At 49.9% G+C, this 25,927-nt stretch overlaps 2 protein-coding genes across 3 annotated transcripts; one reads left to right on the plus strand and one right to left on the minus strand.

Moving 5' to 3' along the window:
- Window positions 1-263: 263 nt before the first annotated feature.
- Window positions 264-14,192, plus strand: GPR179 (G protein-coupled receptor 179). 2 transcript variants are annotated; one of them, XM_087825621.1, is made up of 12 exons: window positions 264-1,057; window positions 2,435-2,543; window positions 4,183-4,270; window positions 4,663-4,898; window positions 5,717-5,785; window positions 6,418-6,527; window positions 6,832-7,070; window positions 7,230-7,368; window positions 7,962-8,067; window positions 8,604-8,750; window positions 9,165-11,845; window positions 11,936-14,192. In XM_087825621.1, exons 1-12 carry the CDS (start codon window positions 264-266, stop codon window positions 14,190-14,192), a joined length of 6,975 nt encoding a protein of 2,324 aa, XP_087681747.1. The 2 variants fall into 2 exon arrangements, with proteins under 2 accessions (XP_087681747.1, XP_016057692.2); XM_016202206.2 differs by having other exon boundaries at window positions 9,165-14,192.
- Window positions 14,193-17,584: 3,392 nt separating this feature from the next.
- Window positions 17,585-25,927, minus strand: MRPL45 (mitochondrial ribosomal protein L45). The gene is made up of 8 exons (XM_016202307.2): window positions 25,793-25,927; window positions 24,719-24,896; window positions 24,186-24,303; window positions 21,531-21,629; window positions 19,986-20,034; window positions 18,846-18,995; window positions 18,237-18,410; window positions 17,585-18,031 (listed from the first exon to the last, which is right to left on the minus strand). The coding sequence occupies exons 1-8, from the start codon at window positions 25,925-25,927 to the stop codon at window positions 17,945-17,947; spliced, it is 990 nt and encodes a 329-aa protein (XP_016057793.2). The 3' UTR covers window positions 17,585-17,944.

Here is a 25,927-nt window from a genome sequence, read left to right on the forward strand (position 1 = left end):
GGTTTACGAAGGGGGCCACACAGAGAGGAGGAGGTGGGTCCCTCACGCCTATGTCCAGAAGCCAGCTGATGACATTAGAAAGAAGAAAAAACAGGCGGCACGACACAAGCGGAGAGAAAGAGGGAGAGAGGAAAGAGAAAGCGAGGAAAGGAGGCGGGAAGGCAGGCAGTCCCAGACTGCAGCTACTCTCTGCCTGGGCTCTCCTGAGCCACCAAGTCCCTGGGGCAGCCTGGACCCCAGGGTCCCTGAGAGCTGCCCCAAAGATGAGCCCCAGGAAAGTGGTCATGCCCCCTCCTGTGTGGGGGCTGCTGGGCTGCTGTTTCCTCTGTGGCTGGGCTCTGGGGAGTCTCCAGCCCCTCCGCTCTCTGCCCCCACTGTCCTCCCAAGTCAAGCCAGGATATGCACCCATGTGGGTGCCCCCAGAGGGTGCTGAAGCAGCCCTGGCTTTTCTCTACTCTGGAGATGCCCAACAGCTCTTGGGGACTAATTGCAGCGAGCGCTATGAAGCCCGGGGGGCAGGAGCCAGTCCTGAGCTCCCCCCGGTCCTAGAGAGGGCAGCGGGCACCCTTGCCCAGGCTGCCAATCTCCTCAACATGCTGCTGCAAGCCAACGACATCCGCGAGTCCAGTGTGGGAGAGGATGTGGAGTGGTACCAGGCGCTGGTCCGCAGCGTGGCCGAGGGGGACCCACAGGCCTACCGGGCTTTGCTGACCTTTAACCCTCCACCAGGGGCCAGCCACCCGCAGCTGGCCCTACAGGCCACCCGAAGGGGGGAGGAGACCATCCTTCAGGACTTGTCTGGGCACAGGGTGCTGGAAAAGAGCCTAACCAGGGCCCCGGACACTCCTGCCCTGCAGAAGCGGGTGCTCACCAATGACCTAGGGAGCCTCGGAAGCCCCAAGTGGCCTCGGGGAGATGGGTATCTGGGGGACATGAAGCATGTGAGGCTGTCTCCTCCCTTCCTGGAATGTCAGGGGGGCCAGTTTCGTCCAGGCTGGCTTATCACACTGTCGGCCACCTTCTATGGGCTCAAGCCAGACCTCAGCCCGGAGATCAGGTAAGTGGGTTTGTGCAGGATTCGACGCATGTGTGGGTTGTGGGGATGGGAGCCTCAAGTCCAGCCGGCTATGCACGGGCCGTTTGGCATGCACATGTGTGTCCGGAGGACACAGATGTGTGCATTTGCATTCAGCCGTGTGTATTTGCAGTCGACTCTGGGAATCTGTAACTGTTAACACACACAGGTGTGAGTTTACATACTGTGTACTGTGTATGAATCAATGTATTTACACATAGGTATACACATACGTCTGTGTACAGATGTGAGATGTTTGGGTATAGCTGGGTGTAGGCCTCGGCTCCCAGGCCTGAGTAGTGGGTGTAAGAGGTATGAGAGGGCTTGGTGTGGATGAAGACGACAACTCATGCACCAGATGTCTTAGAGGAGCCACGTGGGCACTCCAAGAGCTAAGCCGGCTGCTTTCTAGCAATCCAGAGCTGTAAAAGGAGGCTTTCCAAGGGAGGGAAAATTCTCGATGGGCCGGGGGGGATGGGGGGGGGCGGGCAGGCTTGAAACCATTGCCCTTTGAAACCATTGTCCAGAAGTTGACCAGGTCCTCAGGGTCACTCCCAATGGCTATATTCTTACATCAGGTAGGTTCCACTGTCCTGCCTGTCCTGACCCAGGAGTCTGATACCCCTCAAATAACTGACCCCTCTACCAGAATGAGGTGATTGGGAGTCCCGGTGGGAAGGAGGCAGCCAATGGGCACAGTACTTCAAGACATTCAGCAATCAACATTGTTTTCCCAGCTGTGTGTCCCCCTTCATTGTCCCCAGCAGGGTTCCCTGTGGCCGAAGGAAGCCTGGATCCCTGCCAGCTCTCTCCCCACTCAACCAGAGAAGGGATTGGGAGCCCTTGGGCCTGGCAGCTCTAACTCTGGGCTCCTCCATTCCATATCTCCTTTGCTATAATGAATTCAGACCTGGTTTGGGCAGAATGAGGGGTAGTTAATAGTTGAGTCCCATGTGTGTGAGTGTGAGTGTGTGTGTGTGAGTGTGTGTGTGTGTGGGGGGGGGGTACATGCGGTGGAGAAGTGTGAAAATCCCCTTCAAACAGATTATCCAAGTCCCAGCTCCCAAAGGTCTTCACATGCCCCCTCCCTCTATCAATCGATAGAATCCAGGAAATGCTAGAATGTTGAAAAGCTGAGGGAGGATGGGGGATGGGAGATGACCTGGGGGAGAGGAATTGTTGCCTACAGAGATGGTGAGGGTTAATAGCATTGGAGAAATGGCAGGCATGCGTGCCCTCTCTCCACGCACTGCCGCCACTGTGCTAAAGAGCTTGCATTGCCCACAGTCTGGGGCCCAAGGACTCACGTCCACCTTGGCATCCTTCTCTGTGCCCCTAACTGCCAATTCACTGCCCTAGGGGGCAGGTGCAGATGGACATAGATCTTCAGATGGTGGACATCAATCAGTGCGCCAGCGGCCCGGGATGGTACTCTAACACGCACCTGTGTGACCTCAACAGCACCCAGGTAAGGAAGGGGGCAGCAGAGCATAGGGTTCTGCCTCCCTCTCCCTTTCCCACCACTGCCACCACCCAGCTCCCAGGAGGAGCTGACAAAGGCACACCAGCCTCTCAGGGCTTCAGAGGAGTTCCTAGTGATAAGCTAAAAATGAGTTTCCAGGCTTTTTAAAAGTGGGGACATGTACAGCCAACTCCCACCCTTTAACCAAGACAGCCACCCTCATTTCTTTGAAATCTCAGTGTGCCTCCCTATCTGCTTTCCCTTCTGGTACTGGGTGCTCCAGGAACCCTTTCCAGAACCATCTCCTGAGCCTCTGTTAATCATCCCTTTCCCTTCTCCTGGACCACATTGTCATATCATGTCACTGAGCTCCAGGCTCCTTCTGACCCACAAAGGATGCTCAGCTGGTGTTTGTTGAAATAAGTGGAATTGTTAGTTGGGGTGTGGGAGGAATCTAACCAAAGCAGGAGTTTGAAGAGCTCTGGGACTGGTATAGGTGATGGAACCCAGGCCAGATGCCAGTGGAATCAAAGCCATGGGTGCAGAAGAATCTGGATAATGGAAAGCAATGGCTGGTAATCCTGCAAGCCCCATACTGGGGAACTGGGAGGCCAGTGCACTAATCTGCTCTGTAGTTACACTGCAGTTACGCTGCATGCTTGTTCCTGAGCTAAACTGAAGCCAAGGAGAGCCCTGAAGCCTGCTGGGAGGTGGGGCCAGTTTGGGCATCTACTGCTCTTCAGGGCACATGTATTTGGAGCTTTCCGTCCAGGGACAGAGAAGGGATCCCATTGTCCAGTGCATTTTAAAACCTAGCGACATTCACATCTCTGGGCAGCTTTTGTCTGATCATGCAGACTGTGGCAGAAGCAGAGCATGTTCCAGGGGTCCAGGCAAGAGGGGAAGCTGGGCCACGATTTCAGGGCAGCACCCTCTAACCTTCCTTGGTGATGTGCAGCTGGGTATAGGATCTCCTGATCCTTTCCTTTGCTAATGCTGTCTGCTCCTAGCCACTTCCTACGGCAGATCTGGCCTCATCCATGTGCCCATCTTCCTCGCCTGGCTCTGAGGTCTGCTCTGTCCCCTGCTGGGTAAACATTAATGGGCGGAGGTGAAATAAAGAGCTGGCCTTGGCATCCCACCAGCCTGGCATTAGCCTGGAATTAGGACTGGGGAAAGCAGTCCTGTGCCAAAGCCAGATGGCCTCTGATGGAGGAAGCCCCTCCTCTGCGGAGCCTTTTCAATCCCCCGGAGTGCCAAAGAGGGAGGCTTATGGGACCCTTTGAAGCGGGGTGTAGGCACACAGGTATGGTTGGGTTCAGCGTTCTCCCTACTTCCACCTCACTGTAGCAACAGCTGGGCACTGGGAAACGGGACCTACGAGGCTCCTGTCACTGCTGGTCTGAATAAAAGAGTGATCTAGCGCTATGCTCTGCTTGGGCGTCTCTTGGAGAAGAGAGGCAGTGGGCGTGGGGTAGAGTAGGGTTTCCATAGAGGGAAGGCTCCTTGGGACTCGGGAGGGCTCTGGTGAGACGCCCTAGTGTGGACCCAGGGGCGATGGATAGGAAGGTAGATGGATCCTCCATCTCTTCCCAGGAGGGAAAGCCCCATACGAATAGCTATCGCTTTTTTGTCGTCCCCACAGTGCATCCCTCTGGGGAGTCAGGGCTTTGTCCTTGGCCGCTACCTCTGCCGCTGCCAACCTGGCTTCTACGGCGCAAGCCTCTCTGCGGGTATGTAGCAGTGGTGAGGGCCAGGCAGGCGTTTTACAGGCTGAGCTGGCTGGAGGTGGGTATCTGGGTGAGACACTGGGAGGAAACTTGTGGGGCAAGGGCAGAAGGTCGAGAAAAGCCGAAGAGGCAGGCAGGATCTCGTTTGAGGATGAGCCTGCAACATGCTGATCTCCTGCAAGTTGACCTTGCGATGAGCCCCGGCTTGGCATCACCTCTTCCTGTTACCCTGCCCTCCCTTGGCAGTCCCCACTTCCTCATTCCCCCCCCCCCATCCCAGAGGCCACCATAGGAGGGCAGGGAGAGGGTGATGGTGGTGACCACTGGGAAAGAAGGCAAGGATCTCAGGATGCCCAGCCATGCCCCTCTCCCTGCACCCACCTTGTTCTTTACAGGGTTAGAGGAGAGTGCGACCCAGCCTACCGGGCAATTTGGATCCCCGCAAGGCAGCTCTGGGAGGCTGCTTCATTGCCAGCCATGTGCCGAGGGCTGCACCAGCTGCATGGATGCCACACCGTGCCTGGTGGAGGAGGCCCCGGCGCTGCGGGGAGCAGTGTTGGCCTGCCAGGCCTGCTGCATGTTGGCTGTCTTCCTGAGCATGCTGGTCTCCTACCGCTGCCGCCAGAGCAAGGTAAGCAAGGCTCCCCACCTCCCTTCTGCACACACTTCCTACCCATCTTGGGTCCCTAGCATCAGCTGGAGACCAGAGGCTACCCAAGACTAGAATTTGGGAGAAACCGGTTCTGGTCTTGAATCTAACACACTATGTGACATTAGGCAAGTGACCTCCCTCACCACTTAGACCTGTTTCCTCACCTGTAAAATGAAGACACTGGACTTGATTCAAAATAATGCATAGGAACTAGGGGAAGTGATCTGGACCCTTAGGGAGCTCCCAAGTGAATGGAGGAAGCAGACATGTAAACAAAATGACAGCGCAGCAAGACAGAGGCAAGGATGGAGTTGTGTGTCCGTTTCTGTGGCAGCTCAGAGAAAGGACCCAGTTGTCCTGTCTGAGCTGGCATGGGGAAGACTTTCTGGAGAATGTGACATCTGAGCCAGGCTAGAAAGTCGACCAGGTGTTTACCGGGCAGAGAAGGGGAGCAGCTTAAACCAAAGCTTGGAGGAATACATGAGGTACCTTCTAGCTCCAGCAGCCTCTGATCTGAACCCAGGTCTGCAGCAGGGCCCAGGCTGGGGTTGGGAGGAGAATGGGGCTAGGCTGGTGGGGGCTGAAACCTGGGCCTTAGCTGGCTTAGTGCCAGGGGAGCTGAGAGCCTGTGGTGGGAGTAGGGGCGTGGCTGTGGATGGAGGGTGGAGCTAATGTTATGGGGCAGTCTTAGCCCAGGGCCACTGAGTCACCCCTAAAACAGGCCTGAGACCCTCCTGCATCATCATCCAGGCTCTGTCTGCCCTGCTTACCCACCTCTCTTGTTCCTGGGTTCACAGAGAATCCGGGCATCTGGAGTTGTCCTGCTGGAAACCATCCTTTTTGGATCTCTGCTGCTTTACTTCCCTGTGAGTTTGTAGCCAGAGGCTGACCTCCATCTGCCAGGGCCTCCGCAGTACCAATGTGTGCCCTTCAAACCCCAGAATGCTTCCTCTTCTCTGCCCTCCTGGGGGGATTCAGAGACCTCCAAATCCCCCTACTCAGATCGACAAATGGCAGGTTTGCCTAATGAGCTCTGGAAGCAAACAGTCCAGGCTTAAAAGAGCTCTATGACCCACTGTAAGACTTAGGACAAGTTACCTAATCTGAGTCTTTTTTTTTAAACACTTTTTTATTATTGATTTTTATTATTTTTTTTTAGAGAGAGGGGATGGGAGAGGGAGAGAGAGAAACATCTATGTGAGAACATAACATGGATCGATCAGTTGCCTCCTGCAAAACACCTACCGTGGATCAAGCCCACAACCTGGGCATGTGCCCTGATCGAGAACTGAACTGGCAACCTTTTGGTGCACAGGACTACACTCAACCAGCTGATCTCTACTGGCCAGGGCACCTCTGATTCTTAAGCTGCTCACATGCAGAATGGAGGAGATGATGCTTCTATTGCTCTTAGGAGGATCAATAACGTGCTTAGCATAGGCCTGGCACATAATAGGAGTGCAGTGGAAAGCAGCCACTTTTGCCCTCTCCTCACCAGGTCTTCATCCTGTACTTCAAGCCCAGTGTATTCCGCTGCATCGCTCTCCGCTGGGTCCGGCTGCTAGGTTTTGCCGTTGTCTACGGCACCATTATACTCAAGCTTTACAGGTGGGGCCTGGAGCAGACCTTGCTCTCAGACTACTCACTTCTGGCCATCCCAGCTCATTGATGGAGTGGAATTCTTCACAGTAGGATCCTTACCAGCTCTACTCCCTTGTCCCCAAGGCCTGCCCCCATCACTATAATCCTCCCCTCCACATAACTTTTCTGGGAGTAAGGAGGCAGCAAACCATGGAAGGGATGGGAAAACAGGTAGATGTGGAGGGGAGGGGAGCAATTATCAGAGGACAGAGCCCTGCCCCCCTCTCCTTGGCCCTCCCCCCTCCCCCATCCATCATCTATACCCCTGTAGAGTGCTCCAGCTGTTTCTGTCTCGAATGGCCCAGCGGGGCCCCTATCTAAGCAGTGGGCAGCAGCTGCGGTGGCTGGCGCTGCTCCTGCTACTAGTACTGGGCTTCCTGGCTGTGTGGACAGTGAGGGTCCTGGAGCGAGGCATCCTGTACACGCCCCTGGTGACCCGAGGCCACACGCCCATGGGCCGCCACTTCTACCTCTGCCACCACGACCGCTGGGACTACATAATGGTTGTGGGTGAGTCCAGTCTCGCCCTGGCCCCGGCTCTGCATTTCCACGGGTCCTCGGGTCCTGCTCCCTGACCCCTAGCCCAGGTTCACCACAGCAAGCCCTACAGAAAGGGGTGGCCTGGCTGCTGAGGTGCTGCCGGCTCTGTCCCTCACTGCTTCCCCACAGCCGAGATGCTGCTCCTATGCTGGGGCAGCTTCCTCTGCTACGCCACCCGAGCTGTGCCCTCAGCCTTCCATGAGCCGCGCTACATGGGCATCGCCCTGCACAACGAGCTGCTGCTCTCTGCTGCCTTCCATGCAGCCAGGTGAGGGCTGGCCCACCTACCCGTGACTCCTCCCCACCTAACACTACTCCTCGCTTCTCCCAGATGAGGGCACACCCTTCCCACGGCCATCCTCACAACATTGCTATGCATCAGGAAGGTGGGCAAGGCCCCCCACCTGTAGCTCTCTCCCTACCCCATAGATACCCTTCTTACACTCATGTCTCACCCAGCACCCAAGAAGAAGTGCCCTCCCACACTTGCTCAGTTCTGCCTTGTCCCACCTCGCACCTCAGCTGTCCCAGCAGCATGCCTGCTGTGTCCATAAGGACCTGGCCCTGTGGTGGAGGCAGAATCCATCCACAGGATGGTCTGTAATAGAGTTGTGACACACAAGTCTGTACTATAGGCAGCCAGAGAAGGTAGGCTGTAGTAGTATGGGGGGGCTTCTCAGGTGGGTGTTAACGTGAGCCTTGAGGTAGGACCTACATCCCAGAGAGGGCAAGGAGGAGGAGTGCCCTCCTCACCCCACCAGCACCTCCATGGAGATCAGGACTGGGGCTGGGACGAGTGTGACTGGTAAGGGGAAAGGGGCCACTCCCACCTACAGATAATCTCCCTCCCATCACACTCAGGTTTGTGCTGGTTCCCTCCCTGCACCCGGACTGGACCCTCCTCCTCTGCTTCTTCCACACTCACTGCACAGTCACCGCCACCCTGGCTCTGCTCTTCATCCCTAAGGTGAGGTCCTCCTCCTCCTGGATGTAAGGTAGACGCCCCCAGCCCCTTTGTCAGGGACACAGTGGATCTGCAGTAGCAGCAGTGCCTCTCTAGGTCAGGGTGAGGATGACACCCTGCAGGTGTGTGGGTTCTGATCAACAGGGGCCCTTCGCAAGGAGCCCACTTGGGGGAGGAAGCTACCTCCAACCCCTGGGCAAGGGAAATAAAGGGTAGGACTGGAGGGGTCTTTGTAACAAAACTATAAGGTTGGAGGACTCTGAAAATCAACTCAGAAGCAGTTACAGAGAGAGGTGGGGAGCTGAGGATATGGCTAAGAGTTGCGGGGGCAGGAGGTTGAGACTCCCTGGTCTCTAAGTTTGAGAAAATCAAGGGGGGTGAGAGGGAGCAAAAGTCTTTGGACCCTGGAATTCCGAATCAGAGAAGGGGGTGGTGAAGATTCATGAAGTAAAGACTTAATCCATGGGGCAGGTGGAGGAGTAGTGAACAGGGACCCAAGGTTAGTCTTTTTCTCAACCACGCCCATTTCCCCCGGCCAGTTCCGGAAGCCAGGGGCTCCTTCTCGAGAGGAGATGGTGGAAGAGGTGTATGAAGACGAGCTGGGCCTGCAGCGCTCAGGCTCCTACTTCAACAGCAGCACCGCCTCAGCTTGGAGCGAGCGCAGCCTGGACCCTGGAGACATTCGGGTAGGTTCAAGGACATTCAGGGACAAGTTAATCAGAGCAGAGCCATCAGTAGGGCTCTCATTCCCCGTGTCCCCCACTCCCATGCAGCAGGGCATCACAAAGGCAGACTAAGAAGCCCGTGAGTCTCCAGCACACTGAGGCAGCTGGTGACTCTAGTGTCAGTTGGGGCTGCATCCTCAGAGCTGAGGGGGTCTGCCGGGAACCAGGTTGGCATCGGTCTTGTAGGAATGGAGTAGTAAATTCTGAGAGGTTTAAAAGCAAGGAAGGGACACAGCTTGGCGGGGAAGAGACTCTCCCAGAGAAAATGGTCTAAATAAAGGTGGGGGGGGGATAACAGGTACAGGCAGGGGATGGAAAGACTAGCCCATTTGTCCATATGTGAGCTCTGCTCTCCTCACTCCTCCCTTCCCCCAGGATGAGTTGAAGAAGCTCTATGCCCAGCTAGAGGTCCACAAGACCAAGGAAATGGCTGCTAACAACCCCCACCTGCCCAAGAAGCGGGGCAACTTGCACCAGGGCCTGGGCCGCTCCTTCATGAGGTATCTGGCTGAGTTCCCCGAGGCCCTGGCCGGACAGCACTCCCGGGACTTGGGCTCCCCAGGCCGCAGCAGCCTGCCCGGCTCCTCCCGCCACAGGCTCCTCAGCTCCAGCCTCCAAAAACCGGAGAGGCCACAAGCCCTGCATAAGTCCCGCAGCACCTACGACCACAACTACCACAGGGAGCAGGACTCACCTCTCCTTGACTCACTGCTGAGGAGGAAGCTGGCCAAAAGGGTCTCACGGGCAGAGAGCCAGGAGTTGGTGGAGGGGCCCCCTGCCCTGGGCTTTAGGTCAGCCAGCGCCCACAACCTAACAGTGGGAGAGAGGCTCCCCAGAGCCCGGCCAGCCTCCTTGCAGAAGTCGCTTAGTGTCATGGCTGGCTCCAGGGAAAAGGCCCTGCTTGTGGCCAGCCAGGCCTATCTGGAGGAGACCTATCAGCAGGCAAAGGAGCGAGAGGAGAGAAAGAAGGCCGAGGCAGCCTTGGCGAGCCCAGCTCGGAGGCCATCAGCTAGGAGGCTGGAGGGAGCTCGAGGAGCCCCTCTGTCAGCCCCACCTTCCCCTGCCAAGAGCAGGAGCAGCATGGACAGCTCCTACACCTCTGGGAAGCTTCAGGAGGCTGCAAGAAGGCTGCCTCACCCACCCATCCAGCACCAGATCTCCACACCCATCATGGCCCTGTCTGGGGCCTGCCTGGGAGAGCCAAGGATGCTGTCTCCCACTTCCACCTTGGCTCCAGCTCTGATACCAGGTCCCGTCCCGGTTCTGGCCCCAGTCCCTGCCCTAGCACCAGTCCCAATACTCCCCCAAAGCCCCAGCTTACTCACCTTCATCTGTCCCTGGGAAAATGCAGAACTGCCAGTCAGGAAAGAAAACGTGGCTCAAGGCCCCGCAGGGCCAGATCGAGGCAACCACTCCCCTGCCCCAGCTAGGGCCAGGCTCTGGAGGGCCCTCTCTGTTGCTGTAGAGAAAAGGGGTGCTGGGGAGAATGGGATGGACATGGAGGACAGGCGTCTCCAGCGGGAAGCTGATGATGTGGATGAGGACAGGTCCAAGATCTTCTCTAAATCCCAAAGCCTCAAGACCCCTGTTCAGCAGGGTTCTGTGCGCAGCCTGGGACTGGCTATCAAAGCTTTGACCCGTTCTCGGAGCACACACAGAGAAAAGGAGAGTGGGGAAGGGAGTTCTGAGATGGAGAAGGGTGGGGCTTCAGGAGAGGGTGTGGGGGCATGCCCCAGATCCCCCAGGCTAGGCGGGCGCAAGGCGGTGAGTAAGCAGGCTGCCCTAGCCCCCTGTGAAGATGAGGAGTCCCTCCAGAACCAACAGAACGCACACACCAGCAGAATGCTCCATGTCTGTTACCAAGAGGGCAGCAGGGAACAAGACAGAGCCAAGAGGACATTCCAGGGTCAAGGGGAGGGGGAGGTCGAGAGAGCAGGTAAAACAGGGCCTGCCCCACTGAGGCAAGTCAGGCAGGGCACAGTTGGGGATAAAAATACTGAGCAAGCAAAAGAAGCCTTTGCAGGGAGGCAGGAACTGCTCAAAGCTGGCCTCCAGCACCTGGTCAGTGCTGACTGCAGGGTGGCAGAGGTATGCCCCTGGGAAGTCCCTAAGTCAGAAACAAGTCTGCCTGACAGCAACAAGGCTGAAATCTGCCCCTGGGAGGTAAGTGAAGGAGGTCCCGAGAGGGGAGCATTAAGGCAAGATCTAGATGACTCCCAGGAAGAGAGGGGGGAAGCTCCAGAAGAATCAGAGCCCAAAGATGTGGCTGCCCTTGCTTGGAAAAAGCCAGAGAAACTGGTCAGGGGGCAGGAGGCAGTGTGTCTCTGGGAGAATGCCAATCCCAGGGATCTGTCCCCTCAGGACTCTGAGAGAATCAAGGGCAGATCTGAGGCAGGGGGAAGTATGGAGGCTAGAGAGGTGGAGAAGTGTCCGCAGAAAGTCACAGGCCCAGAAGCATGTACACCTGACATTGCCAAGGCAGAGCTCTGTCCCTGGGAGGCAACTGAAGGAGGAGAGAATGAGAAACTGTTCCAGGAGGGAGTCAAGAAGCTCCCCCAGGAAAAGCAGAAAAATCACAAGAAAGCAACTTCCTGGAAAGAACAGAAATTGGGCAGAGACTTGGAGTCTCTTTGTTCATGGGAGAGGACTGATTTCCGCGGCCCCTTAGCAATCTCTACCGAGGCCCCAGGAACCCCGGAGTGCTTGGGGAGCCTTGCAGAGGTGTGTCCATGGGAGGCAGGAGAGGCTTCTGCTATCAGGAAAACAGAGATCTGTCCCTGGGAGCTGGGCAATGAGGTGGTGGGGAAGGAAATGCTGAGTCAGGGGGCCAGTGGAGAATCTGTCCAAGAGGGTCAAACCTTCAGGAAAGGGCTCTTTGGAGAGATGGGCGAACAAACTGGGAAAGCAGTGCAGGCATCTAGTCCACAGCAGGAGTCAGTGTGTCCCTGGGAGAGCACAGCCCCTGGGCACTCCAGCCCGTGTCTGGACAATTCCTCATCCAGAGCTGGTGGCCAACTCCTCAGCAACGGAGGAAGCAGAGCTATGCAGGTGTATCCATGGGAAAACCTCAGGCCAGAGGTAAAGGCAGTAACACCTGCTAAGGCAGAAATTTGTCCCTGGGAAGTAAATGAAACAGAGGACTGGACATCAGGACAGGCACCCAAAGGAAGAGGCTCTCAAAAAGACATGGAGAGAATGCCTGAAACATCAGGGATCAAAGATGTCACAGCTTGGGAGAAACCTGAGGGACAGCTCCAAAAGCTGGCAGCAGTCTGTCCTTGGGAGAGTGTGGAACCTGGGAGCTTCCCCCAACAACCAGGTCCTCAAGACACAGACAGATCCAAAGCCAGTTTCCAGGTGTCAGGCAGTATGCGAAGCCAAACTGCCACAATCTGTCCATGGGACGTGGAGGATACCATATCTGCTAAGAAGGAAGAGATTTGTCCCTGGGAGGTGAGTGCTGGAGCAGGGGAGGAACAAACTTTGGGAACTGAGGCCATTAGGAAATTGCCAAACATTACAGGAAAGGATTCTGTAGATCCTAGACCCAGCAAGATAGCTGTTACTGCTCCAAAGAAGCCAGAGAGGCCAGGCCAGGAGAGGGAGGTGGCCTGTCCCTGGGAGAGCACAGATCCAGGGGGCTCCTCTCAGCATTCAGACACTGTAGATACTGACAGACCGAAAACTGGATTCAAGGAACTGGACCATGTAGGCTGCAGGCCAGCTGAGGTGTGTCCCTGGGAAGTGGAGGAAGCGTGTATCAGTGAAAAAGCCAAGATCTGCCCCTGGGAGGTGAATGAAGGAGCTACAGGGAAGGGACAGGAACAAGAGATGGGGAGTGATTCAGCAGGGCAGAGGGACAAAACCCCAGAAAGAGGGAGATTTACCCCCCTGGAAGACATATCAAAAGGGAAGACAAAACTGAGTCAAGAGCAGGAAACTACTTGTCCTTGGGAGAAGGACTTGAGGGAACCCTCTGCTCAGGTCCCTAGGATCTCAGGCTCATCCAGCAGCATGAATAACAAAGTGGCAGAAGTCACCTTGGAAGTCAATGATGAGGTGCCAGAGAAAGGGGACCTGATACAAGACCCAAAAATGGGTTCCCTCCAAGAACACATAACCCAAGAAAAAGCTCCATCTTCAAAGGCAGAAATCACTACTGAAGAAGGGGGGAAAGCAAACGAGCTACAGTCTATCTGTCCATGGGAGAGCATGGCCCTGGCAGTCTCTTCCTCTCATCCTAAAAGTCAGTGCCCCGACCAACTCAAAGCTGGCTCTCAGAGACTGGTCAGCAATGGAAGCAGGCATGCTGAGGTGTGCCCATGGGATACTCCTGCCCCAGATGCTCATCAGCCTGACAGCAGCATCAAAGCGGAAGTCTGTCCCTGGGAGGTGACTGAAAGAATCCCTGACGGAGTGTCAATACAGAATAGAAAAGGGGAACCTCAAGAGGAGGAGGGGAAAGCCCCAGAAAAACCAGAGTCCAAAACTGGGGCAGTTCAGGGAAAGCCAGAGAAGGCAGATGGTAAGCAAGAGGCCGTGTGTCCCCAGGAGGGTCAAGATAGTGGAGGTCTGTCTCCACAACCAGCCCCACAGGCTTCTGACAGAAGCAAAGGCACTTGTGAGGCAGCAGGCAATGCGGAGGCCAGGGTAGTAGAAGTGTGTCCGTGGAAAGCGGCAGAGGTTTCCTCTGCCAAGAGAGCAGAAATCTGCCCTTGGGAGATGTGTAAAAGAGCAGCAGAGGAAGCGGGGCCAGAACAGGAGGTGGACAGAGACCTCCAAGGGCAAGGAGAGCTGTTCCTTCAAAAGGCAGGGTCTGGAGGGAATGAAGAACACTTGTCAAAGGCAGCAGGAAAAGGCAGCAGAGATCAGGAGACAGTCTGCCCCTGGGAAGGCACGGGTTCAGGGGGGCTCTTCCCCCAGCTTGATGCTTTGGACACTGACCAAGCCAAAGTCAGTCCCCACGGACCAAATAGTGTGGGGAGCAGGATGGCAGAGCTGTGTCAATGGGAAGTCACAGATCCAGAAGGAAATAAAATTAAGGGCACCATGGCAGACATCTGTCCTTGGGAGGAAACTGGAGCCCTATCTAAGGAATCTGGCCTCCTGGCTTTAAGAGCAAGTGAGACAGAAATATTTTTTCCCAGAGTCCCTGAGAACCCACCATGCCTTTTGGTCCAGAGACCTCTGGGTGGCTTCCTTCCAGAAAGCAAATGCCCCCGCCCCAAGGTGAGCAAGCCAGGCAGTTCTTTTACTTTGGAAAGACCTTCAGGACTTGGGCCAAGTCTCCAAGAAGCTGAGGCTCAGAATTCTTCCCTAACTGAAGACCAAGGAGAAGTGGCTTCCAAAGCTCCACATGAAGAATGTGCCCCTCCAACTGTTTATCCTTGGGACTGGGAGTAACAATTCCCAGTTTCAACTCAGGTGAGGTCAAACATTGGGGGGCTGGCTTTCAGGAGCTAAGGTCCTTTCCAAGTCCTAGGTGCTCCCAAAGAACTGAAACAAAGACACTTGACCACTCCTCTCCAGGAAGGCCAGAAGTCAACTCACTCAAAGACAAACTGTACATGAAGAGTGCAGCTCGAACCCCAACAGGAAGTAGTACCCTCTCTTTACTTCCAATTCTTCCTGCTGTAGGGAACAAAGGCCAGACCCTCTGCTTCTAATGAATCCTCCTCTCCAGCTAGAGTACTCAACATAAGCCGTCTCTGTCTACTCACTTGAAAAGCCAATGTTAAGGATGAAAGGAAGTCAGCAGTGCCCTGCCCACATTTTCTCATGGGGAGACCCTATTCTTCTCTGAAGTCTACAAAGTACTTTTTTTTTTTTTTTTTAGAAGAAACTAAACCACACAAGGCACTGGCTACATAGGGACTGAGGGTCACAGAAGGCTGTACAGGTCACCATAGGAAGCTTAAGAAGCCACTTAATTCAAATTAAAAGAGGAAAAACCTAAATGGTTCAAAAGGGGTGCCTGAAATACTTTAAGACCTTGTCATTTTGACTTTGGATCTCCAGTTTCTGATTAATTGATCCTCAGACCTGCCTTGCTTGACTGCTGAAGCGGAGCCAACCAAGCATCTTACATCCGTATCATCTGGCACCCAAAGCAGTAACAGAGACAGAGCAGAGGAGGAAAGGCAATAACTCCGGGTCCTCCCCACGCTGGCCAAGGTCCAGTTCTCCTTTCCAGACACCCTGTCTCCCAGCTTAAGCAGTGTGCTTCTTGCTAGCTTTTTCCGATGGCCTCTCCTGCCTCCTGCCCCATCTTCTGCCAGTCTCCAGAGTTCATCTCACATGCTCATTCTCCCTGTCCTAGCCTTTCAGTGCTGACATCAAAGGGACCCCTCTCCTGTCAATGCAACTGGAGCCAGGGTGAGTCTCTGGTTCTGATGTGAGAACCACTCCAAATTACTTGCTCAGTAACAAGAGGCCCACATCAGTCTCCTTCCTGAGAAGCCTGAGAAAGAAAGGAGGTCCTGTTTACAGTCAGCACTGTAACTACCCTCAGAAAGGGTAGTGCTACGGGGCAGGTTAGAGGCCTGGGGGCTGGGGAAAGGGCATCATGTAAATACAAAGCCTTCTTTCTTAAGGAGCTCTCTCATTCTTAGCTGGGCTCTATTCTCTTAAATCAGTTCAGGCTACCCTTACTTAAGCAATCCAGATAACAGAATGCTGGAATTAGATGATACTACCAGAGGGAAATGAGGAAAGAGAAAAACACTGGTCAAAGACGTCCCAGGAATGGCAGAAGTGAGTGGGGGTGGAAGCAAGCAAACTAAATGTGCCCCTGCTCTAAAGATGGCAGTAAGCCCACCTGCTAACTAAATAGATACTGATGCCATTTACCGGGAGGGAAGGCAAAACAAGACCAAATACCCAATGGGGAAGAAATGAGCGTGCATGTGAATACTCTGGGCAGACACAGCACATCACAGAAGTAACAAGTGCTCTATTCCTGTAAAGTAGAAAAAGGAACAGAGTACCCCCATTTTCAGGGACTGAATACGCTTGTTCCCATATCTAGGCCCTGTCACTTACCAAGGTCCCTTGCCCTGGCCTCTCAGAGAAGTATCTGAAGTGTGTTGTTGCTCTGGGCTCCGGCTGGTTAACCCCACAGCTTCAGAGCCAATGTGTATTTTGCTAACTGCGCACCTTAGAATAATCCTATTGGGTCTGGTCTAGCTGGGAACAAAAATGTCCCTATACCCACTGCCATGAAATAAAACCTGGAGAAAAAGTAAAGACTGTTTTTTCTTGGCGGTTGGTTCTAGCTTTATTCATCATGGTGATGTTCTTTTTTCAATGTTTTTAAACAAGAACAGGAAGAAAAACAATGCCTGCTCTAAAGCCCAAGGTAACAAACTTTAGCTTTCAGGCCATCAGCTCTGTGGCTGGCATTGCAGATGGTCTCTGCCTGGTCCTTCTAGCCAATCCTCTACATCTGGGCCATTCGCTCAGCTGGATTTGATCTCAAGGGGAAATGAAAACTGCACTTATCCTCTGGCTCCCTGCTGGCAGCTATTGCTTAGCTGCTATTCAGGATTATCTAGAGACCCTGGAGACAGATCTGGGGGAATGGGGCGAAACAGCTTATTTAAAACTCTGTTTTCACATATTTAGGGAAATCAATGTATCATTTGCCCAGTAAGTGTGCTTTCTCTGCTTCCCTACCCAATCTGGATTACCTCCCTTTACTCCTTGCTGTTGTGGATCCTGCTCAAAGCACTTCCCATTTCATTTTGCCTTAATCCGGGGATCACACAAATAGGCTATCACCAAACCTCACTCGGGCTGCAAAATGTACATTTTAAACCAAAGGGGTTGAAACTAAGTCGCATGATGAGAGTGGCTGCTTTGGATTAACCCATCAGTGCTGCCTCTTCCCTAAGCATACACGTCTTGTTTCCATAGCCAGCAGCATTATAAAGACAACCATTTCCCCCAGTGAGGCCTGGTCTGTTTGCTGCTCTGCTGAGATGGTAATTTTAGAAAGACTGAGGAGTTAGGTTATTCTCAACCAACTCTTTTCTTTGAATTCTACTCTCAGGACAAGGTCAGAGCAGATTAATCCTTACCCTAACTTACAGGCTCCTTACAAGAAAATTCTAGGCTTGAAAAATACAAAGTATGAGAATTAAATACTGTTTTTTAAGGGAAGGCCACACTGGGTTGGTGAAAGCAATAGTACCATAAGCCAAGCTTGTTGCTGATACAGAATGATTTCCCATTCGCTACTTCCGATGACCCGGGACACATGGCCATGTGAAAGTCCCACTTCTTCCTCCTGACAACCTAGCTGGAGCTAAGGAACAAGGAGGGCTGGGCCATTTCACTCTACACAGGTTCATATTCTGGTACCTTTGCCTTCTGGCTAAGAAGTGTTCGGCTAGAAAGAATAGTCGCCTTCTATAAAAGGTAACAGAAATCAGGGAACCAAGTCTTTCAGATGGATTACCCAAATGTATGAACTTCTCCATGGCTCCTGCCTTCCCCCACCCCAGGCTTCCTGGAATCACACCAGGATGCAGCTAATAATTAAGAACACAATCCAAAGACCGAGGGATAAATGATTTCTTTGGATTTATGTTCTTCTGTGAAATACAAACGCTGATTCAGTGAGTCAGTGTATGAGAAAAAACCCTCTTAAATGATACCATCTTTTATAAACACCAATTATTTTCCCCAAGTCTGGATTTCCTGGAAGTCACAATTAAGCCTGTATTCCATTTCTGCCATTTGAAGGCTGGTCTACTTCTAGCCTGAACCAGGGCACATGGACAGAACCAACCACAAATGATCCAACACCCCAAGAATGTTTTATTTCAGTCTCTGATCCCTGCCCTGTGATAGAAAGAAAATTCTGCCAGTTTGCTCTTGACAGTCCCTGATGCAGGAAAAACTGGTGTCAGATGTTCTGAGGCCCAGAAAGTAAATATAAAATTTAAAAAAGGAGTGGGTCCAGGGCTGTGCACAGCAGTCACCGACCTGGGCCCAGCCATCAGCTGTGGTTATTGAGGATGAGACTGCTGTAAAGACCCAAGAAGGACAGGAGAGACAAAGGTAGTTCTTGCCACAGCATGATGGAGATGGATGACTTCACATCTCCCAGCCACCTCATCACCCATACTTCACCCCAGGAGTCATTTTTGCCATCAGGCTAGCTGAGGCTTATGGGCCTCTCCTTGTGGCTCTTCATAGTCTTCCCCGGGTTTCAGCTGGGGGCCAGGGATCATCACCGTCTGAAAAGCAGGAAGGTGAGTTATCCACCATTCAAGCCCATGGCTCACCCAGGAGATTCACCCTCACCTTCATGCCCACCCCAATAGGATTCCTTCACTGGTGCTGCATCACCCCCTCTCCACTAGGTGGCGCCCAACAGGACTGGCTTAGGGTTCCACTGGCTTAGTATGGCCTCAGCTCTCTTAAATCACATAGTTGCCTTACCTTAAGGATAGGCTGCTTAGGGGGTGCCCATGGAGGAATAATCTTGCCGTGCATTCTCCAGCTCCCATAGGGGTTTGTTAGGTGCTTTTCAAAGACAACATATTCCAGGACATCCTTGGGCACATCTTCTTGTCCATACATCAATCTGCCAAACCGGTCATAGATGGCCAAAGTCTACAAGGATGAGAGCAAGTCTGGCCTGTTAGTCATCAGAGTTGTTTTGATTTGTTTCCCCTTTTTATTTTTTTACACAACCATTTTTAAAACAACCATAACAAAACATTTTAATTGGGTAGAAAAAAATATCTCAGAATTCTGAACCTAGACTAACTGGTCAACTACTAACACTTTACTCTTACAAGTTTTTTTGACTGGGGAGGGGAAGAGGGAGGAAGTCGAGACCAGGAACGGTGGGAGAGAACATCCTTGCACCTGTCTTAGTAGAGCTAACTTCTAGCAGTAGAAAGGGCGTAGTGAAAGAGCAAGGAAGACCACAGTGAACCTTTCCTTAGAACCCACAGTCCTGGGCAGCTGCAGCCAGAATTCCAGAGGTGGGTGCCCAACCTGAGAGTAAAAAAAGCTGGAAGGAAAGTAAACTAGTGCCTTTACCTGCCGGGTATGCATGCGGACGGTGACCTGGCCATATACGTTGCCCTCATTCACCATACTTGAACAGCGAACCTGAACCACTTGGGCTGGCTCTAAAGACTCTACGAAGCTCCAGCGGACAGTCTTATATTGGATGTCGTAGACCATGTCCTGAGGGCAGAAGACAGCAAGTTCTACTGAGTTTTTCCCTCCCTTTAGGGAAGCTAGTGCTTCCTTCCACACCTGCCCTCACTTCTTGCAATATTACAGCCAACATGCACCATTTCTCACCAAATGCTTTCTTGTGCCTTCTTTCTCACTGTCCCAAGTTTTGATTAATCTGTTGCTCAAGCCCACCTCACAACAACTCTCTTTTCATTTAAATCACAACTCAGGACTAACCTACCTCCTTGAGGACCCTTCTCCAAATCAATGAAAACCACATTCCAAACTGCCAGCTTTTTAAAAAAACTTTTTTATTGAATTTATTGGGGTGACATTGGTTAATAAAATTATATAGGTTTCAGATGTACAACTCTATAATACATTATCTGTATATTGTATTGTGTATTCACCACCCCAACCTCCCGTACACTTTCATACTGTGCTAATTATTGCATGTATTGCTGCTGACTGCATATATGTTGCCCCCCATCCCTTTTTAGCTGAGAAGAGTGGGATTTACAGGGATATAAAGGCTAAACTGCTAAGACTAGGTTAGTTATCCCTGTCCCTAGGGAGATAAGGCTGAACTGATAGAAATGGAAGTTCTTATTCTTGAATCACAAAGTCCCCCTCCTTGGGGGTCTCCCAAAGTACCCAGTACCTCTGTTACCACACAATGTAAGCCTTGTGAATTCTTGTTAAATCCTTTATTATAGAGTAGGCAAGTGTAGGCTGGCCTAATGGGGCCCATACCCTGACCTCAGGATCCATTCCTGAGGTTTCAGTACTGCTTGCTGAGGGACTTCCTCTTTCCTCATTTGCATGGCCTTTACCAGAGCCCATGTCAAGTCGTTATCATTCAGCCAAAAACAATGGAACTTCAGCTTTTACTTTAAACTTCCTGCACTTTCAAAACGGATCCTTCTTAAGAAAACCAAAGGTGATGTCTACAATATGCCCATTCAGCATCCCACAATTCTAAGGATGAGAACCTACCGGAAAACAGTTTTCAGTTGCCAAGGTATGAAGTCGATCATGGTCTGAGCTAAAAAAGAAAGAGACATATATCTCTGACTCCTGCTTTTAGGATACCCTGTATGAAAGCTGAAAATGACCCCGAAGCAAATATAATAAAATATAAACATCTATTAACATGAATGGTACTTTTTAAAATATGTTTGAAATATTTTTCAATTTAAAAAACAATTTAAGAAATAAGGCAACACAGGCAGCGGGGCCAGGATTTGGTAGCTGGTGCTGAAACCCTCGATTTTGTCCTTGTTCTGGGACTGTGCCAGTGGCAGCATCACTCAATGGCACAGAGAAAAGGAAGGAAGGAAGGAAGGAAGGAAGGAAGGAAGGAAGGAAGGAAGGAAGGAAGGAAGGAAGGAAGGAAGGAAGGAAGGAAGGGAGGGAGGGAGGGAGGGAGGGAGGGAGGGAGGGAGGGAGGGAGGGAGGGAGGGAGGGAGGGGAGGGGAGAGGGGAGGGGAGGGGGGAAGGGGAAGGGAGTGGGGAGGGGAGTGGGAGGGAGGGAAGGAGGGGAGGGAGGGGAGGGGAGGGGAGGGAGGGAATAAAAGTAAAACTAAATAATTAAATTTAGAGTACAGATTTGGGGACCTACCGGAAGCCTAGCCATAGCAGCGACAGCTCAAGAATGTCAACAACAGTCCAAGGACTGGCGTTTAAAATTATTCCAGGCCCCTCAATAGTTTTTCATCTCCCTAGCAACCTTGACATTTTCCTTGGTGAATCAATAAAAAGTTGAAAAATTTCAAAAGAAACTTATACAGCCGGGCCAGGCGTGGCTCAGCAGTTCAGCGTCGACCTGGGATCCAGGCGATCAGGGTTCGATTCCCGGTCAGGGCACATGCCCAGGTTGTGGGCTCAATCAATGACTCTCTCATCATTGATATTTCTACCTCTCTCTCCCCCTCTCCTTTCCTCTGCCTGAAATCAATAAAGATATATTTAAAAAAAAAAAAAGAAACTTATACAAAATAACCAAGAAAAGGGAAATGTACATACATATGACAAACACACAAAAAGAGTCAGAAAGAATTAGGGATCAGGTGGGGTGAAAACAGCAGCCATTCAGCAGAGTCTCCCAACACCTGTAGGTGGAGTTGAGCCAGACCAAATGGTGAAACTCCCAACAGCAGGGAGAAGGGTCAAGGACAGCTCTAGGGTCCAATTATTTCCCACACAGGAAGTTCCTCCACTATAAAACTCTTACCTGAAGGGAAAAAATAAATCTGTGCCTAGAATAATAGCTGCTGAAGAACATATGGGTGTAAGACAGGGAGTTCATGCCTGGGCTGGGTGGCTCAGTTGGAACATCGTCCTGTACATTGAAAGGTCATGGGTATGATTCCCGGTCACCGCACATACCCAAGTTGCGGGTTTCAGTCCCCAGTTGGGGTGCGTATGAGAGGCAACCAATCGATGTTTCTCTCTCTCTTACTCTAGGATAAAAAAACTAAATAAATAAATAAATGTATCCTTGGGTGAGGATTTAAAAAAAAAAAGATAGAGTTCACTTACTTGTTTAGACAAAGGTGAGCTTCAATGAAGATATCCTTAGCTTTTTCAGGGAAGTCTTTTACTTTAAAATTAGCATCATATGTTCTTATCTTCCGTATTCTGTAAAAAGTATGATAATCATTTTTAAAGATTTTGTTCAATTCTATAACTCAGCTTATGTTAACTTCCGTTAATGTCTATCTACTTATTCAGTATTTTTTAATGTGTCAAGTCCTGTAAAACCGAACCTTCTCTCGCTTAAACATTCTAAAGACAGACCAAGGTTTCTCACAGTAAAAGTTCAGACTTCTGGCATCAAAGAAAACATCCTATAAGCACTAAGAAACAAAAAACACATTTCATACAAAGGCTCAAGAGTCACAATAAGCCCAGCTGTGTACCTCAGTTGGTTAGAGCACCGTCCCGATACACCAAGGTTGTGAGTTTGATCCCGGGGAGGGCACATACAAGAATCAACCAATGAATGCACAAATAAGTGGAACAAATTGATGTTTCTCTCTCTCTCAAATCCAAAGAAAAAAGAGATTGATATCGGGCTTCTTTACAGCAACATTAGATGTCGGAAAGACAATGTAGCAGTGCTTTTAATTATGAGGGGAAAAAAGAATTTCTAGCCCAGAATTCTATACCTGAGTAAATTATAAATGAAGTGGGAGAGTAAAAGAAAAACTTTTTCTTAGACTTGCATGATCTCATTTTATCTACTATGCAGCCTTTCTCAGAAAGCTGTTGGAAAATATGCTCCACCAAAATAACAGAATAAACCAAAAAAGAGAAAGTTATAAAATCCAGGAAAAAGGGAATACAACACCAAAGCAAGGCAAAAGGAATATTAGGATGATGACAAAAGTAGATCCCAAGACGTACAGTGGCCCTAAACAGCAATGAGTATAGATTAAAACAGGTAAGAAGGCTCCAGAAGGGATTTCCTCTTGAAGGTGAAACTGATAAAGTATTTAATGTTTTCAATGTACTGAGAGGAAACTTATACAACCAGGGGTTCTGTAAGCAAATAAAATAAAAAAGGAACTTAATCCAAGAAAATATATATTATGTAAAAAAGGAAAAAAATCATTAAAATGTCCTCAGCTGTCAATACCATCTTCTAGTTATACTAATGTAAACAGGGAGTTCCAATCTGATCAAAGTGTTAATATAAGTACAGTAAGAGAATCAGAGACACCGTAACTAAGAGGAATTTATCCCAGGAATGCAAGGTTGGCTTAATATTCAAGAGTCAATTAATGTACTACAACTTATTAATAAAGGACAAATATCACATGATCATCTCAATAGACACAGTAAAGGCATCTGACAAAATCAAGACACCCCTTTATACTCTTTTCACCTTAGAGTCTTGCTTATACTGTTTTGTCTCCCTAGAATGCTATTTCTTACTACATCCGTCTACCCACCTAACTCCAAGCAATTCTTTAGGTCCCATCTTTAAATGTCAGTTCCTCTGGGAAGCCTTCCCTGAACTCCCAGACCAAATTATCTTTCTTGTCATATATTCATCATACCTCTAATTATTTAATTGTGTGCAATCACTATTTCATGGATGTTTCCCTATCCTAGATAACTCCATGATAACACCACGTGTTTTGTTCATCATTATCACGTACCCAAACACCAAAGAGTTCATACACAGCCCAGGAGAGATAATACACAAAAGGAAATCATCACAGAATAGAGTTATTAGAAGTAGTTTGTATAAGTGTACAGGTACAATTATAGCAAAGGCAGCTCCAAAAAGAGTCAGGGAAGGCTTAAAAGCAGACACAATGCTGAACTGGTTCCTGAGGAATGAGTCGGAGTTACCAGGTAAAAAAGGGGGGAAAAGATATTTTTGGGCAAAGAAAAAGATGTGCAAAGACACAGAAGCATAGCACAGTACTGTCAAGGAACTGGCAATTAGTTTGGACATGCTAAAGTTCAGGATGAAAAAAATGAAATAAAGAGATGATGGAGAGGAAGGCAAGAGCTAGATTACAAAAAGCCTTGAGTAGCACTGAAGAAATCTGGTATTTTATTTTTTAGGTAATAGGAAGCTACAAAAGAGTTTTAAGCAGGAAAGGTGATGTGATAAGATCTGTAAGAAAAAAATAAATTATGGTCACATTAAGAATTAACACCAACTCAATATACTTGTGCAAATGAATCTACATATGAGCCTGAAGAACCTTTGCGTGACAATTACTAAATGTCCTTTCAACTAAAAGAGGGACTCAGAAGAGGGTTTTTGCTTTTGCTTCTCAACTAAGGCCCAGTTAGCTCCCAAGAACAGGTTTGTTTTCTTGACCCTTTTTTGGCTTTTCTTACTCTCTGAAATTTAAATTCTAATACCTGCTTTTCATATATGCTCTCTTTTATTATTACTTTAAATTTAAAAATGTTATCAAAAAATCCTACAAACTTCATAATCAACTCCCTAATTGATGTGACAAAAACAACCAAAAAAGGCTGAGATGCTAAGCATCAGAATGCCCATATTATTCTGTATTAGCTATGGACTCTATTACAGAGAAGAAAATACTGTCAAGTTGTTAAGGGAGTCATATCCAACCCAATTAACGCAAGATGATCTCTCTGGAATAAAGCAGTAACAAGAAATTTTTATTCTAATATTAACTCCTAGTTGTTTCAGACACCTACGACAACTGTGATGCCACATTCTTTTTCAATCGCTCAGTTTTCTCTGCCAGTCCTTCCTTTGAAAGAGATGACACCCGAGCATCACCCTCTGGAGGAACATAGGCGTCAAAGATACCAGCTGTGATGAGAGAAGGAGAAAATTAACAAAGCACTGAAAGACTGACAAAAAGTCATCTTGAGGTCATATAAAATTGAGAGGGATCCTGGGTAAATTAGACTAATGAACTAAACTTCCACGTAGAGGGAATCATGTTACATTAGGAAAAACAGAATAAGATAATTTAAGTCTTCTCTCAGAGCCTCAGTTTCTTCTTTTACAAAAGGGGGAAGTTTCACCTTTGCCTTCTAGGAATAGTGTGAAAAGAAGATCAAAGATGACCTCATAAAATATTGTGTATACAAAGTACATCATTACTGAGGCTCAACTGATTTTGAGGTTAAATACTGTCAATCATAGTCCAAATCATTCCACTTTCCAAATTATCTCTGACAGAAGGAGAATGCATCAAGGTCTCAGAAATACCATGCCTCACCTGTACATGCCAGATGTATGGGACGCTCCAAACGTTCTGGAGGAATGATCACTCCTGCTTTCCGGGAATATTCTACAAACTCCTTTTCTGATTTGTATTTGGGTTCATAAGTAGGAGGTGTGAAACGTTTTTTAGTTCTCACTGGAACTACAGCTATGGACTGAGTCACCAGGACTGGCTGGAAAGCAGGAAAGTTTAGAATATAAGCAACCTGGGGAAAAACATACCATCTTGAACAAACTCTAAGCAAAGGTAGAAAAGACACATCCAAAGAATGACTTAGGAACAATTAAAAAGCCACATATCAAGGTGGGAAATGCATTACTACCTTAACATTTTATGGGTGTTTCTTACTAGAAGCTAGTAAGCAACTTTTACTAACGCCACTGAACATTTCCTAAAGGCATCCCTTTAGTACCCTCCATAGTACAGGACTACGTAAACTCCTAGGGATATAGATTGACTAAAGCAAGGCTTCTGCTTTCAAAAAACCTTCAATTTGATGAGGAATTTAAAGTCTAACTCAATGCTGAAATGAGCATAATGCTATTATTAAAGCATAAGTAAAGTCCTTCTTGGCATCTCCTTTATGTTTACTGAGATTATCACTGTAAATTTCAGTCGTTCTCGCTCCCAGCTGATTAATAATCTCTTTAAAGGCCAGTTCTCTTCTCAGGCCTTTGAGGTTTGCTCAGGCAGGTAGAGTGACAATACTGGACTCCCTCCTTTCCAAATACTGTTACATTTAGGTCATTTATAGAATCAAGGGGAAGCGAGCTCACCTTCCAAACCATTGTCTTTCCCCTTTAAACCTTTCCCGCCAAAGAAACCCAGACCAAACCGGAGCAACTTAACCCCCGAGAACTTGTTCGCCCTCATACCCGGTCTTCCTAGGCTTTCGCTACTCGGCCACTTAGCTCAGTAGCTGGGTCCCCGTCTACCTTAAACTCTTCCCTTGCTTTGGTATGACTCATAGCGTCCAAGCTCACTAAGGACACCTGCAAAGGGAGTATTTCCCTCTACTCTGTCCTCCTCCTCCAGTCACTAGAGTCTTACCCGCCCCCGTTTACCCACCTGACGAGACCACCATCCCAAAGCCCTGGATAAACAAGACAACCCCCGCGGCATGGGGGCAGCCATTTTGTTCTCGCAAAGGCTGCTGGGTTGGGGACTAAGAGAGAAGCGCCTGGGACCTGAGAGGAGGCACAT

This window comes from Miniopterus natalensis, chromosome 17, assembly GCF_054644295.1.
Source record: "Miniopterus natalensis isolate mMinNat1 chromosome 17, mMinNat1.hap1, whole genome shotgun sequence".
Lineage (NCBI taxonomy): Eukaryota > Metazoa > Chordata > Mammalia > Chiroptera > Miniopteridae > Miniopterus > Miniopterus natalensis.

Coding starts and splice junctions, on each gene's coding strand:
- GPR179 (XM_016202206.2), top strand. CDS start 264: ATGAGCCCCAGGAAAGTGGTCATGCCCCCTCCTGTGTGGGGGCTGCTG. Junction 2,544..4,182: donor GTGACCTCAACAGCACCCAG/GTAAGGAAGGGG, acceptor TCGTCCCCACAG/TGCATCCCTCTGGGGAGTCA. Junction 5,786..6,417: donor CTCTGCTGCTTTACTTCCCT/GTGAGTTTGTAG, acceptor TCTCCTCACCAG/GTCTTCATCCTGTACTTCAA.
- MRPL45 (XM_016202307.2), bottom strand. CDS start 25,927: ATGTGCCTCCTCTCAGGTCCCAGGCGCTTCTCTCTTAGTCCCCAACCC. Junction 21,630..24,185: donor AATGTGGCATCACAGTTGTC/GTAGGTGTCTGA, acceptor TACTTTTTACAG/AATACGGAAGATAAGAACAT. Junction 20,035..21,530: donor GCTCACCTTTGTCTAAACAA/GTAAGTGAACTC, acceptor TTTCTTTTTTAG/CTCAGACCATGATCGACTTC.